Source organism: Plectropomus leopardus, chromosome 13, assembly GCF_026936395.1.
Source record: "Plectropomus leopardus strain MGB_pleo_1.0 chromosome 13, ASM2693639v1, whole genome shotgun sequence".
Lineage (NCBI taxonomy): Eukaryota > Metazoa > Chordata > Actinopteri > Perciformes > Serranidae > Plectropomus > Plectropomus leopardus.
In genome coordinates, this window is record NC_142188.1 from 24,501,447 (window position 1) to 24,514,983 (window position 13,537).

Consider the following 13,537-nt stretch of genomic DNA (forward strand, 5'->3'; position numbering starts at 1 on the left):
GCATCTCTTACTGTAGGTTATAAAACCCACATTTGTGCCAGCGACCTGTCAGCTGTAGTTTGTTTTCCACACAAGATGGATTCCTGGAAACAACCATGCTGCTAGTAAAGACAGAGGAATATTTATGCTCTTTAGTGTGAAACTTTAGGCTCTTTTGTGTCTCCTAAACCACACTAAAGTTAAAATTTCAAACAAGATCAGTGGATTTGGTCCTAAAATGTCACCTGTTTGGGGTGATTTGTTATCTAAAGGTCACTGAAAGAAGAGTGGCAATAAATATGAATATTTAAAGGTCAGAGGTCTCAAATGTGAGCCAGTAGAGTATTTCATTGAAAGGAAATGGAAAAACATTTTCTGGAAAGCCAAAAAGACCTGCTTATGATTCAACATCAGCACTCTTGTGCCTTTAGAGGTACTTTTGCCATAGTGAACTGTCATACTCTTTTTCGACCAAGATTAGTGTGTGTATGTGCGATTTTTAACAAAGGGAAATCTCCTAAAAACTGCTGCTTGACTCTGTTCCCATTGCCAGTAGACCACAGCTGTGTACACGGCTCTGTAGCAGACAAGTATGCTGTTCAGTGTGTGGGTTGGAAGGGGACTTCTGACAGCATAAAATGACTGGTGTTACTCTGTTTGCTTTCACACAGTAGCCAGCTTAACCTAAATAAGAATCACAGAAAATTCCACTGGTCAGTGACCGTGTTGCTCAACTTCTGAATAATACACTCAGTCAGATGTAGCTGCTTTAATTGTTCTCTTCTGTTTTTACACTGGGAGCGTGCGTTTCGGGTGTCACAAGGGTCAGGGCGAGGGAGAGTGAAAGAGAATGACTGATTGTAACTCACTGCGAGGATAAACAAAAAGCAATCTTCTTGTCCTCCCCCTGAACTCCTGCTCAGTGACCCCAGAGGAGATGAAAACATCCAGGCTCTGTCTTCTGTCTCTGCTGCAGCTCTTTGAAGTAAAGGCCAGCCTACCAGGACATCCACTCTCATTACATTTTGTCAATGGAATTGCAATCTTTGAATGATTCATTTCGCCCTGTCACTCTTTTGTCAATGCTTTATTAGAGAGATGTTATTAAAGATGTCCTTTACTGTGCCTTTACGACTGCGGTGCTCAGTCATTATGCAGGAGCTCACTCATGACATCCATACAGTGCCTTAGTGTTTAAGGGTTTTTCACTTGTATGTGCTGTTGAACTGATATTAGTCATCATGATGTCCTTTTAAAACACACTATGGTGCATCTTATAGTCTTATAAATGGAAATTCAATGTTCACAGAATTCTTTTAAATTAACATTTCTGTATTTTTGGGAATATTTTTTGCTACTCTCATGTCCATCTGTTTAGTGCTGAGCATCAGCCAGAAAATAAGCAAAGAAGAAGAAGAAGAAGAAGAAGAGCACAGCCAATTGTGAATCACATAGAATTGCTGTTATTTTGTCGTACACTACAGAATCGTAACTGTTCCAGAGAGCTGCCTATTAACTCCAGCCTCTGCACAGGAGCTCCCTTATGTTAGCTTCTCTTGATTGTACTTCACAACCATGGGTCAGAAAGCAGTCACTCCACTCCACAACAAATTTGAAAACCTCTGCTGGTCATGAGGAGCAGCTGCATTTGTTTGTACATTCAATTCCACTTGATAATTCACAGCAAAAACGCTCCTCTCTGCTGTCACTCTTTCAATCCACCACATACTCCCCCATGCAGCACACACACATACACACACTTCCCTGAAATGTCACTAGGTCTTTAGGTGGACGCTGGCAGTACAGATTTCGGAAAGGGGCCGAGTTAAAATAAATATCAACCTATCATCACCTCTTGAGCTCCCAAGTTAACAGGTGCCATGTGTAGTTTAAGTTGTAGTTACATAGGGGGTCCAGCACTGTTTCCTCCTGCCTCTGGTTTTTATCCTGACTTGGGTCAATACTTAACGCACAGACAAATATATAGACGGGGTATGGACGAGGAGAGAAAGAGAGCAAATAAGTTTTTTCACAAAAGTTCAAACTATGTTTGTAATGCATGACATGTCAATTATGTATTTACTACTGTGTTTACTATCTCTATATTTATCACATCAAATATTATATATCCTGTATACTGGTTTATCGAATCGCATTTTATCCTGTATGGCATGGCATGGTATAATATACTGGTCTGTTTCTCTCTACAGCTGTGGCTGTCCGGGCTTGGAGCGGATCTGGGAGGCTGACATGGAGGCATGTCACTTGTTCTTGCGAGGCCTCCAGTTGCGAACACCCAGCTGCAGTGGAGGAGACATCGAAGACCTCCCCACTGCAGCAATTCATCCTCCGACCCAGCCTTGCACCAAAGAAGAAGAAGACTGTGCCATGCTGACTGCATTGGGAGGGCGCTGGTGTCCCGAGGCCAACTTACAGAACTCTGAGTTCACCAAGGTAACACAGTGATGTCTTGTTAACAACACAGGATGCATCATTCACACGTCTTTGCTTTCATACAGGACAAATGGACAAATATTTGATGCCCTTTTGAGGCTGTGCATGCAGAAGTCTTACAGATTTTCTAAACATAACATCTTTAGCATTTAGCATCTTTAGAAAGGTCAAATGATAGCAGCCTACTGTCAGATTTACTTGCGTTTTCTTTCTTTTTTTCACTCTATTGTAAAATGTGAACTCGTATAAAATGTGTCTGCTCGTTCAGTCTTACCACTTGACTAAAGAGGACACTTTCAGTTGGTAATTTCAGCTGTTGTCAGAATATTAAAGTCTGCAGCGAAAAGAGCAGCAGTCTATTAGCACGTTTGCTCAAAGGTATTTCTAAACCAGGCATTGGGGAGGCAACCATTTGGAAATATTTTGGCTTTCTTGAAGAGTTTCATTCTACAGTGCAGTGCAGATTTAAGAGTCTCTTTCTGCATGATTACATGCGCTTAGTGGGAATGCATGTGTGTGAGTGTGTGCCTGTGTGTGCGGGCGCTCTGTGCCGGTCTATCCCACAGTGAGTCGAGGTCCACTGCCTCAGGGCAGAGTCCAACTCATTCTCTCCTCTCCTCACACTTTCCTCCGCCCACGTAGTCTGACAGACTCGTCTGAGATAGGAACAAAGCCAACACAGCCAGCATTAATAACAAAACCGCACACTTGCCAGACATGTTTTTCTGAGACTATATATATTGTTAGTTTGAGCTCACAGACTGTGATTTAAATTATGTTTGCTGTTTTTTTAACAGTAGTTCAGTAGTTAAATGTAGTTATTTCAGTATGGGTTTACTGGACTGTGGCCAAAAGCAAATATTTGTCAATGATCTTCACTGGTGCTGTTGGCAGAGTTTCCACTTGCATGTATTAATACTGTGGATTTTCATTGTTATTTTATATTCTTCTACTGCTGCTTCCTCTTAACCTTCTCTCACAGTCTTGCTCTGTGCAACCGTAAATGTAAACTTTGCATCAATGTCTTCTTTCCCTGCCCCGCCTGACTGCAAACTGCATGGATCCATTTTCTGCTTTCCCTTTGTTTCTCTCTGCTTTTTTTTCTGCTCCTAAAGCCCGGCCCCTCCTAACATATCTCCAAGAACTAAAAGGTGAGACAGCCAACCATTTCTCTTTGTTTCAGTCCTGTGCGCTCTTTTTTCTGTCCTCTGAGCTAGAAACACTGGAGCTCGATGGAGCAGGACTACATTTTACAAGTTTTAGATGTTAAGCATCAATCCTTGAATATTGGAAATGAGCCAAAAGTTTACTCTGAATATGTCTGCATAAAATACAGGGGGAAAAAAGACGTTCATGGACAGAGAAGCTAAAGCACATGTGTATTGTAAATGCTCTTTGCAACATTTAAAAACATAAATGACAACACACTGATGCCCCGACTAACCAGCTAACACGTTTTTCATAAAAACAAGCCCCCCTGTAATCTCTCATCAAAGGGAAGAGATGGATAGCAGCACATTAAGAGGATATTTATATCCTGCACCAGAGGCTTTTTCTTTGGGGGAAGTGAATGCCACAGAAAAACAGCAGACATATTTTACTATTATTCTCATATTTCAGCCATGTAGAGGGTTTTTTTTGCATAAAGTTTCTACTTTTTAAATTTTCTGAATATTCAAGAACACACATATCAAAAATGCCCTTTAATTTGGATGCTAATGTGGTGCATATTACCTCAAGGCAACAGAAAATAGAATAGTATTTCATCAGTTGGATGCCAGAAAACCTTTGTAATCAGTCGGGGACTGCATGATTATATGTTGCTGTAAGACTGAGTAACGACAGTCCAGTTTGTGTGGTTGGTGCAAAACTGGAGTAGCCCCTTACAGGTAGTTATACACAAGGGGGTTTATAAGATTTGTGGAAAATCTGGGCTCATCCTGGACCTCTTTCAGGTGGTCTGGGGGATCCTCCCCTGGCACTTTGTATCCCTGACTGATTAGAGTTTGGTGGTCAAAGGTCAAGGTCAATGTGACCTTATATCTGTCTTATTCTCTTTAGCGCAATATTTCAAGAATATTTCCTCACATTTGGTGCAAACTTCCATTTGTATTCATGACTTAACTGATTAGAATTGGGTTGTTGAAGGTCAAAGGTCAAGGTCATTGTGACCTCAAAAAACATGTTTTTGGCCATAACTCAAGAATTCATTCTCTTATTATGACAAATTTTACTCGAATGTCTAAACTTCACTGTGACATCATAATGTACTGCAAAAACACTTTTGCGGCCATGATGCAATATCATGAGTCAGGAACAAAAGGGGAGGCATTTGGTGAGATACTAAATTGACACTAATCTTGAAACTGTGCTGACTGCACAGATATTCAGTGCTGGCTTGGGGAAAATGTGTGTGAAGCATCCATGTCTTCACAGACATGGATGTAAACTGTAACTGCAACTTATTAGATTCGCAGAGGCATTCAAATGCAAAGCGGAAAATCTACTTTGATGGTTTTTAAAATGCACTCTGGCACCTTATTTACATTCACAGTGCAAAGAAGTCACAGTGTGAATCAATTCATTTTGATTGGTAATTAGAAAATTGTTTGCTGGTCCACCCAGCCCCCTATGGAAGACCAGATACTCAGCGAAAGTTGAGTATCAGTGGTTTAAGCAATCAGATATTGTATAAAGAGTTACGTTTACTGGAGAGCAAAGCGATGAGGGCATGAAGTTAAATGTTGCACAATTTTTGATTAAAAAATAATAATTAAAACTCTGCTGATTATTAGTTGTTGTTGCTCTGCCTTCTTAAGCACTTACCCTGGAGCCACAAACAGTGTGTTAGCCTCCAACAGGTACAATAATTACCTGCTTCCTTAGTGAGAAATGTACAATTACACACTTTGAATACTAACAAAGGAAACCTGCAGTACAGATGAGCCAGTTAATCTATTTTCTCCTTGTCAGTTTTGGTGATGAATAATTACAAACTCTTCTCATTATGATGATGCTGCACACATATAGTACACAGCCAACATAATTGCATTTTCCATAATTCATGAGCAGGTTTATGACTGTGGCCTCAACAAATGTTTCCCTTTTTTTGCAGAAATTGGAGGAGTTTTTGTTCTGCATGGAAGAAAATCATCCAGAGGTTGGTAACGCTAACACTGTCACTGTATGCTGGAATGTTATCAGTGTAATTAAAGTGTCAGTTGCATTGACGCGGGGCTTACTGGGACACAGAAAAATCCATTATTTGACCTTAACTTAAACATGACCTCTACCGCCTTTCTGACTATCGGATCAATACTGATCTACATGAGAAGCGTCGGTTGGTGTCGCTGACTGTCGCTGACTGTCTGAGTTTGCACAAAGACCGTTTATTATTTATACAGGGGAGGGTTTTGCTGAGCATGTATTCTCCTTTCAGCACCTTCCTGCTTTAAATTCATACATTTATATTCTTTCACACGTGGTAGCCAAATAGTAAATGCTACCAACCCAGAATATAGTGATGTGAGTCTGATAATGATGTATGTATGTCTTATCTGGGTTTCATAGTTGGTTTCCACTGCACGTGTGCTCTAAAACATTGTAATTTAGCAAGTAAAACTTATTAACACAATAACTGCAGTATATCAGAGCACGTGTCATGTCCGGCACAAAGCAATTTGTATAAGGCTTTAGCCAGAACAATATTCTGTACAGTTTTGAGGGGGTTGTCTTTCAAAGACCAAAAATACAAGCACAAAATTGTAATGTTTATCTCTTCTAATGTTTTGCAAATGTTAGCATGTATGGTTAATTATCTTACAAGCAGAAGCATATCTATGTTCTAAGGATCATATTCTCCCCTGCTCAATATTCGTCTTGATGTGACTCATTAAGGAGACTTTGCAAAAGGTTTTATGTTCTCAGGAATGTTTTTCCCGATGTCAGCTGTTCAGTATATGTTTCCTTGGGTCAATATTTTGAAATCAATGACCTAAAGCTTATAGCCTATAGTACTCCTTAAAACCTATGCCGTCAAACTTGTGGTCCAGACAGTTTCCTGTAATTGATATCTCCACAATGGCTGAATGTATTTTTACCATTTAAAATGCACTTGAATTATCCATATCCCTTTGTTCTTCTGTAAATTTCAAAGCTAGCCATTTCCGATCTCTCTCAATTTTAGTTAATATCAAGAGACATAAGACTTGAGACTTAAGACTTCTTGTTTTAAAAGAAGTCAGTTGTTTAGCAGACTTGACTTGAGTCTTTTTAGACTTGAAAAGTCAGCCAGAGACAGCTTATGTCAGCCTGATAAACTATGCAAAAATCTACTTGTGACAGTTGCCTTTTCAGCTGCCAAAATCTATGGACGCTAGCTAAAAATACAAAGCCTGTTTTTGTTTTCCTCTGTCTGAAATCAAAGACAGGCTGTCTCAAAAAATCACCGTAAATTTTGATGGTAAATCTACCACTATTATTATAAAATTGAAAAGGCTTAGCATTAGTAATTAAGGATGGAACAGCAAGTTAATGCTCATGCACAAGGTGTATAGGACAGTGACTTACATATGTGAACTATGCAACTTTGAATCACATTGAATTATTGAATACCTAGCTGACACACAATGCTTCAATAACAATAAAGTATGATGCATCACTGAGTCAAATGATATGATGGCTGTTAAATGGCATCTCCATCTTTGTCTTGATGGTGTTGTGATAGCGCTGCAGAAGAGCAGGATTCTCTGCCTCGCAGAGCGTCTGACCTCTTTCTCCTTTCCATAATGACTTTAAGTAAATGATTTCCACTTAGCTGCTGCCAAGCTGCTGCCCTGCTGCCACAATGGAGATTGATTGGTGTGTGTGCAAGTGTGTGTTTTAGCACAACTCTATTTTCTTGTAATCTCTACTAATTGTTCTTTTATCCTTTCAAGGTCCTTACATTCACCCACTCATACTGACCCACAGCACCAAACAAGAATAGAGACATTATTAAATTGAATTGGTTTTTTTTATAAATCAGGTAGATTTGATGATAGTGTCATGTCATTTACACCAGCTCTTTTAAATAAGATGATTCCTGTGTCACATTTCCATAAAGCATACTAATTGGATGCCATCTTCATATGTAGTATATTGTTTTGGCATTATGCGTAACTAACCTGTAATTTAATACAGTAAATGTACAATCAAATTGAAACTTTAAAAAGTCACCACCAAATTCACAAAGAAAAAGTTTTATACTTTAAAAATATGAACAATTGTGGATAATTGTGCATTGTGTAGCACAAAATTGTAAACTAGCAGCACACTCTAAAATGAAATCCCAATACCACTTCACACTTGAAAAGTGACAAAATTAAGTGTACTCAAAACTGTCAGCATAAACAAATGTTGATTTTTGAGTGTACTGTTTTTGAATGCTATTGTCCCTCTATGAATGCAATGAATAACTAAAACATTGAAGTGAACTGTGAGTAGTGGTACAACAATAACAAAATAAGTATTACATTTTGGTAGAAAAAAATGCTTTCTCTGTGAGTGTTATTGTTAGTGACATTTTAAAGTTGCAATTTGATTGATATTAAAGATAAATGTATAATATCCTGCTAGTATAAAATAGCTGTATTGAATGTTGTATTATGTATGGGCGAGTTCTTGAATACCAACTACTTAAATAAACTATTGAGACAAATAAGGAAGATACTGAATAAATTTAGTATACCAAAATATGTAGCATGGAAATGGAACATGAGAAACAATTGCAGGTGATGGTTCGACTTCAGTGAGATCTTGGGAAAGCACAAAGAAAGTGTCTTTTTTAGACTGCCAGTGTACCTTTTTGAGAATACATTACTGAATGTAACCTTCTTAAAGGGACATATAACAATGTGGGTAGTATGTGTAAACAAACTGTGGTAAACCTTTCTCCATCTTACCAGCACCCAGATCTATTTGCCCATTTTTAAGCTAAAAATCGCTGGTTCCTGGGCTGTTGCTCAAACTACAGATTGTACTTGAGCATTTATGTTATGCCCGCCACCACAGACACAAAGAGTACAGAAGCAGATCAAAAGACAGAGAGCTGCCCTTTTCCTGTCTCTCTTTTAAACTCAGAACAAACTCAGATCAAATGGCAAAACTAGGCAATACTAATCAAATATAAACCAAGATTTCCTGTGTCGAAACGGCTAAGCTAGCAATATACCACCAGAAGTGTTTTTTGGTCCAGTGCGACAGTGCATTCTGGTAGTTGTAGGTTGTCTTCCTCTTAAACAAAATCTTTCTCTCTGTTTTCCCTGGTCAGGTAGCACCAATTTAAAAAGTAATTGCATTTTTTGAGTTTTATAAAAAGACCATCTTTCCAGCAGTGAAATACTACTTCTACTTTAAGTATGTTGATTTCTTGTATACTAACTACAAAACCAATTTACTATTAAGACTAATCAGAGCAGATACTGAATATAATTAGTAAACAGAATAGAATTAAACCATGAAAAAGTGCAGGTGGGGGGTCACACCTCAGCATGACCTTGGGGAAACAAAAATGAGTCTGCCTTTCAGTCTGCCAACTTTAACTTTGTCAGTTTTCAGTGTGAAAACACGACATCCTTAAAAACCAGCTAGAGACAGTAACACCTCGTACTGTCACTGCACGTATTTGCAAATGACCTTGTAGATGTTCTTGGTAACCGATAGTACTTCTACTAACAGAGCATCAGTGATAACAAAGACACGACTTAATCATAAGTTAATTTACATTTGAGTTTAAAATGAATTCAGCTCCTTCATTGTTTGTACAAGCAATTATGACCTTCATTGTAATACCAGTGCAATATCATTGCTTTGTACTGCCCGCACAAAGTGTCGGGTCTAACAGCACCCGTGGGAGCGTACACAATTACCTGCTGTCTCTCACTCATTATTGCTTAAATAAGCATACCAGTGCATACACGAGTCTGAATATTGAATTTCTGAATAATCTGTCCATGCTCCTGCAGTCTGCTTTGTTTACTTTTGCTCTAATAACATTAGCACTAATGTGCATCGGGAATCAACACGCCAATACATGTATGCCTGGGCTTCTATTATACAAATTGGCATGATGTTGAAATCTCATCTCGTATTTTTTCTTGTTTGTCAAAAGCAGCACAGAAAGTAACTGGTATTGTTTTGAGTACCACCGAGAGCAAAATAACATCTTTCAATAGTTGTTTAAAAGGTTTGTGTACTGAGGGATGTTTCCAACAGTGTCATTCTACACAGTGAGCTTTTGTCTTCTTTCCTGTGGTTGTATTGACTTTACAAATGCTGACTGGAGGCTGTGAAGTATGGAATCAATCAGATGCACAAACACGGGGATCTTATCTGCTAAAGAAGCTCCAAACCTTGACAAACAAACAGCTCACTCAATGTATTGGATGACTGTCCTGGTATAGGAGGACAGGGATCCCAGCGTCACCAGAGGACAGAATTGTGTCAGTGATTGTTTGTTCATTTAAGTTCCTAACACACGAACACATGTTTTCTTAAACCTTTTGTTCCGTTTTGCCTTCAAGTCTCACTTAAGCCCTTAATTGCATCAGGGAGGACTTGTACATGTCGTCCTGCCTCAGGCCCGTTGTTGTTGTACATTTCTTTTGGGGTATTACATCAACTGGAGAAGGAGTGCTATTTCAGGACAGAGACCAGAGACGCAACTTTCCAGTGATTGTTTTGACACCTCTGAGCTGCAGGGAGCTGAAATTTTCTACCTGCAGCTATGAGTCAGATTAGACTCTCTATGTGTTGTTTGACAAGAACACTGAGTCTGTGCGTGTATTTGTGTTCTCAATGCTTGATAAGTGTGAAGAAACTAGGACACGATGTCTGCAAAGGGGCCTGTTCTAATTATGGCCAGCTCTGCTCTCTGAATGCTCTGTGCCCCACTGCACTCTGCTCCTCCGCCACCCTGACATCCACACCATCCACCATCCTGCAGTACACAGTGATCCGCAGATACACCGCTGATAGTTGTGCACACCACCTCCCTGGTGTGTATCGTGTACATTTTTGACCTTGGTGCTTTACCAAAGAGGATTTTTTGGCAGTCTCAGTCTTTTGCCTCCCCAGCTTCTCTTCACTTCAGACGTGTATCTGGTTACGACACTGTCAAGGATTTAGAGTGAAAGAGATGAAATAAGTCTTTGAAAAACTCTAAAAAGCTCCTTCAGCTCTGATTCATCATTATAAGAGTGCATTATGCAATTTAACATTATTGAAACAAAATTAAAGAAAAACAACTCAAGTAACAAAAGGTGAAGAAAAAAAATTTTTTGCACTTAATGCCCTCTTTAAAATTATATAACAGCAATCACTGTAACTCAGTCAGGCCTCCATGCAACACCTTTAAACAGTCATATATTAAAATATAACATACGCTCACTATTCTTGGGTGTAGACGTGTTGGATCCTCAGCCTGGAGTATCTACTTTATTTGTTTGAAAGTATATATACCACACAGGACTCCCATAAAACTAATATAAAATATAGTAATACATAACTGATATGTTCAAGCACTATTTAGTATAAGTACTTTGAAAATCTGCAGGGAAGTCTAATCGTGGTTTCATTTAAGTGTACCTCCTTAAAGCAATGATCACAAATATATTATATACACACACACACACACACACACACACACACATATATACATATATCAATAATATATCAATATCGGTTATGGTTTGCCATCTTATCTAAAAAGTGTCAAGACGACCCAAATGTGAGCCAACGAGAACGTCTATCAGACAGACAACAATCCACACAGCAAAAGACACACCAATGCCAATGTAGCATTTTTCAGCATGAAGCTAATTATGAGTACAAGTGTGTTATGGCTTTGATTACTGTCTTACAAGATATTACAGGACGAGGGAAGTTGTGGTGACTAATGAACCTCATACTGTATCATAAGACACTGTATCATAATAGATCATTACATATATTACACTGATAAGTTAAAACTAATAGCTATAGGGCCTCGCCACTACAGTCATTATTCTCCGTTATTAGTGTTGGGGCACTCCACCAATGTTACACATGAAGTTCAGTTCACTGATCACAACAAGCATGACAAAAAAATATCCCCGATGATGTGCTTGAGACTGGTGTCTGGGAGGTTCTTCAGCATGCCACACTTAAATAAAAAATAAAGTTTGTATTACAATATGGAGGTGTGGGGTTTAATGGTGTTGGTATTAACCAGGCAGCAAGGAGCTGATTAAGGACTATCCGGTAGCATAATGTGAGATCCAGTGTTTTGGAGCTTGATCCATACTAAGACTAAAAGTCAGGATATCTCTACCACTGCTGTTTTCCTTTTGACCTTTTCTTTTCAGTCTGTCTCTCATGAGTTTATGGAAGTATGTTACAAGATGTCTTGCTCTACTAACGTATAGGCGTGCTGTAGTTGAAAAGTGTCCACCTTCACCTTGACTTGTGACAATAATTAATGAAATTACTATTCTTTCTCATTAAAGTTACATTGGATGTTATAAAAAGCCAAAAAACAGGAGAGCTTCTTAAAACTAGTAATAGTACAAAAAAGACGGTGCTCTTTGGTGACGGGCATGAACAAATTAGAAAAAACAGGAAGGAACCAAGGCACTTGTCTTGAAGGGTCAAATTAAATTTATTTATTATTTATTATTTTATTTATTTCATTGGTTCTAAAAGTATAATATGATAAAAAAAGGTTACTTTCAGAAGCTTACATTGGAGGAGTTTGTGGAATCAAAAATAGATGCATGCTGCTATAAAATATACTTTAGTGAATTCTTAGATACTTGCAGTTTTTACTAAAAAGGATCATGTTAATGTTGCATTGCTTTTACTCGTTAAAGGCTCCCGATGTTTTGCCAGATGACTCCAGACTTTTAGTGTTGTTGTTATGCTAGTATCAAAAACCCTCATGTGTTTTTTTTCTAGGTAGGTTGCTTGTTGTTATTGTTAGAAAGACTAACCACTGAAGCTCCAACCATTTATCCTCCATTTGTGTCCTAATCCATCATTTCATTCCTTTCCCTTGCCAGGATGGGTGCAGCGAGGCTGCAGACCTGACCGAGCGTTGCGAGCTGATCAGTGACAGACTAATGACCTTGGAAGATGAACTGCAAACGGCCATACTGAACCGGGATCAGGCCCTTACCCATATCCTTTCACTGCTCTCTAAATATACATACGTCATATAAACGAACTGTTTCTGTGTGTGAGTTTCTGTCTCTGTCCATCCATCTAAAGGACCCAGTTTCCTCGAAGCCTTCCAACTCTCTAAAGTACACATCCAAACTGCCTTCAGACTGACTGATGCGCTGTGACTTTACCTTTCGAGGAAAAATCAACCTGTCTTATCTGACATTATGGGTCCATTCAGGAAGGGAATTGAAGATAAACTGGGATCAGAGGATTTTTCTTGACAGGCCAGACGTGCCAGCTGGAAAATGAAATGGTAAAAGTCCAAGCGAGGTTATTAGAGGGCGCTTGATGTGGGCTGCCAGTCACAACGGGCTGAGATTAAAGTGGGCCGACAGGGGCAGCGCCTCAACAGATAGAGGAATGCGACTGTAATGACTCTGCTCCCGTCATATCTAAATGTCCATCCTCCTGCTGACCCTTTCTTCCTCTCCTCACCCCTCCCCTCCTCCTACTCGTCCCCCTTCTCCTCCGTCTGCTCACTTCCACTTGCTGGATCTGGCTCAGAGGAAATTACAATATCCATGATAATGACTCAAATGAAACTGTTGAAGCTGATTACAGGTCACAATACATCATTTTCCGCGCTAATTAGAAAGCTGATTGGAAATAGATTAGTGTGTTTTTCTCGCTCCACTTTTCCCCTCTACACTGTGGGCTTATTAAGACAGATAGAAAAGGCGATATTTCAACATGAGGATGAAGAAAATTTGCCACCTAACCTGCTGCTTTTTAAACGTATTTATCTTGTGTCATGCCTCATTTCTCCGCTTTGAACACTGGCTGCCAGATATACTCTCCTAATCTGATGAAGACTCTTATTTTAGGAAACCTAAAAGCAGTGTGTTTTGCAGCACGCCCTTCACTC

General features: G+C 39.1%; 1 protein-coding gene and 1 long non-coding RNA gene across 3 annotated transcripts in view; one reads left to right on the top strand and one right to left on the bottom strand.

Moving 5' to 3' along the window:
* The window catches only part of LOC148187721 (uncharacterized), a 107,480-nt gene that overhangs the window by 52,342 nt on the left and 41,601 nt on the right, over positions 1 to 13,537 (bottom strand). The gene's annotated exons all lie outside the window — the stretch shown is intronic.
* The window catches only part of disc1 (DISC1 scaffold protein), a 55,809-nt gene that overhangs the window by 38,777 nt on the left and 3,495 nt on the right, over positions 1 to 13,537 (top strand). The window contains exons 11-14 of one of the 2 annotated variants that reach the window (XR_015778378.1): positions 2,190 to 2,433; positions 3,549 to 3,584; positions 5,549 to 5,593; positions 12,510 to 12,601. Coding sequence is in view for 1 of the 2 variants with exons in the window: in XM_088086322.1 (XP_087942448.1) it covers positions 2,190 to 2,433; positions 5,549 to 5,593; positions 12,510 to 12,626 (406 nt within the window). In the remaining variant the exon portion in view is untranslated. Of the gene's footprint in view, positions 1 to 2,189; positions 2,434 to 3,548; positions 3,585 to 5,548; positions 5,594 to 12,509; positions 12,627 to 13,537 lie in introns of those variants that run through there. The other variant, XM_088086322.1, reaches the window with a different exon arrangement.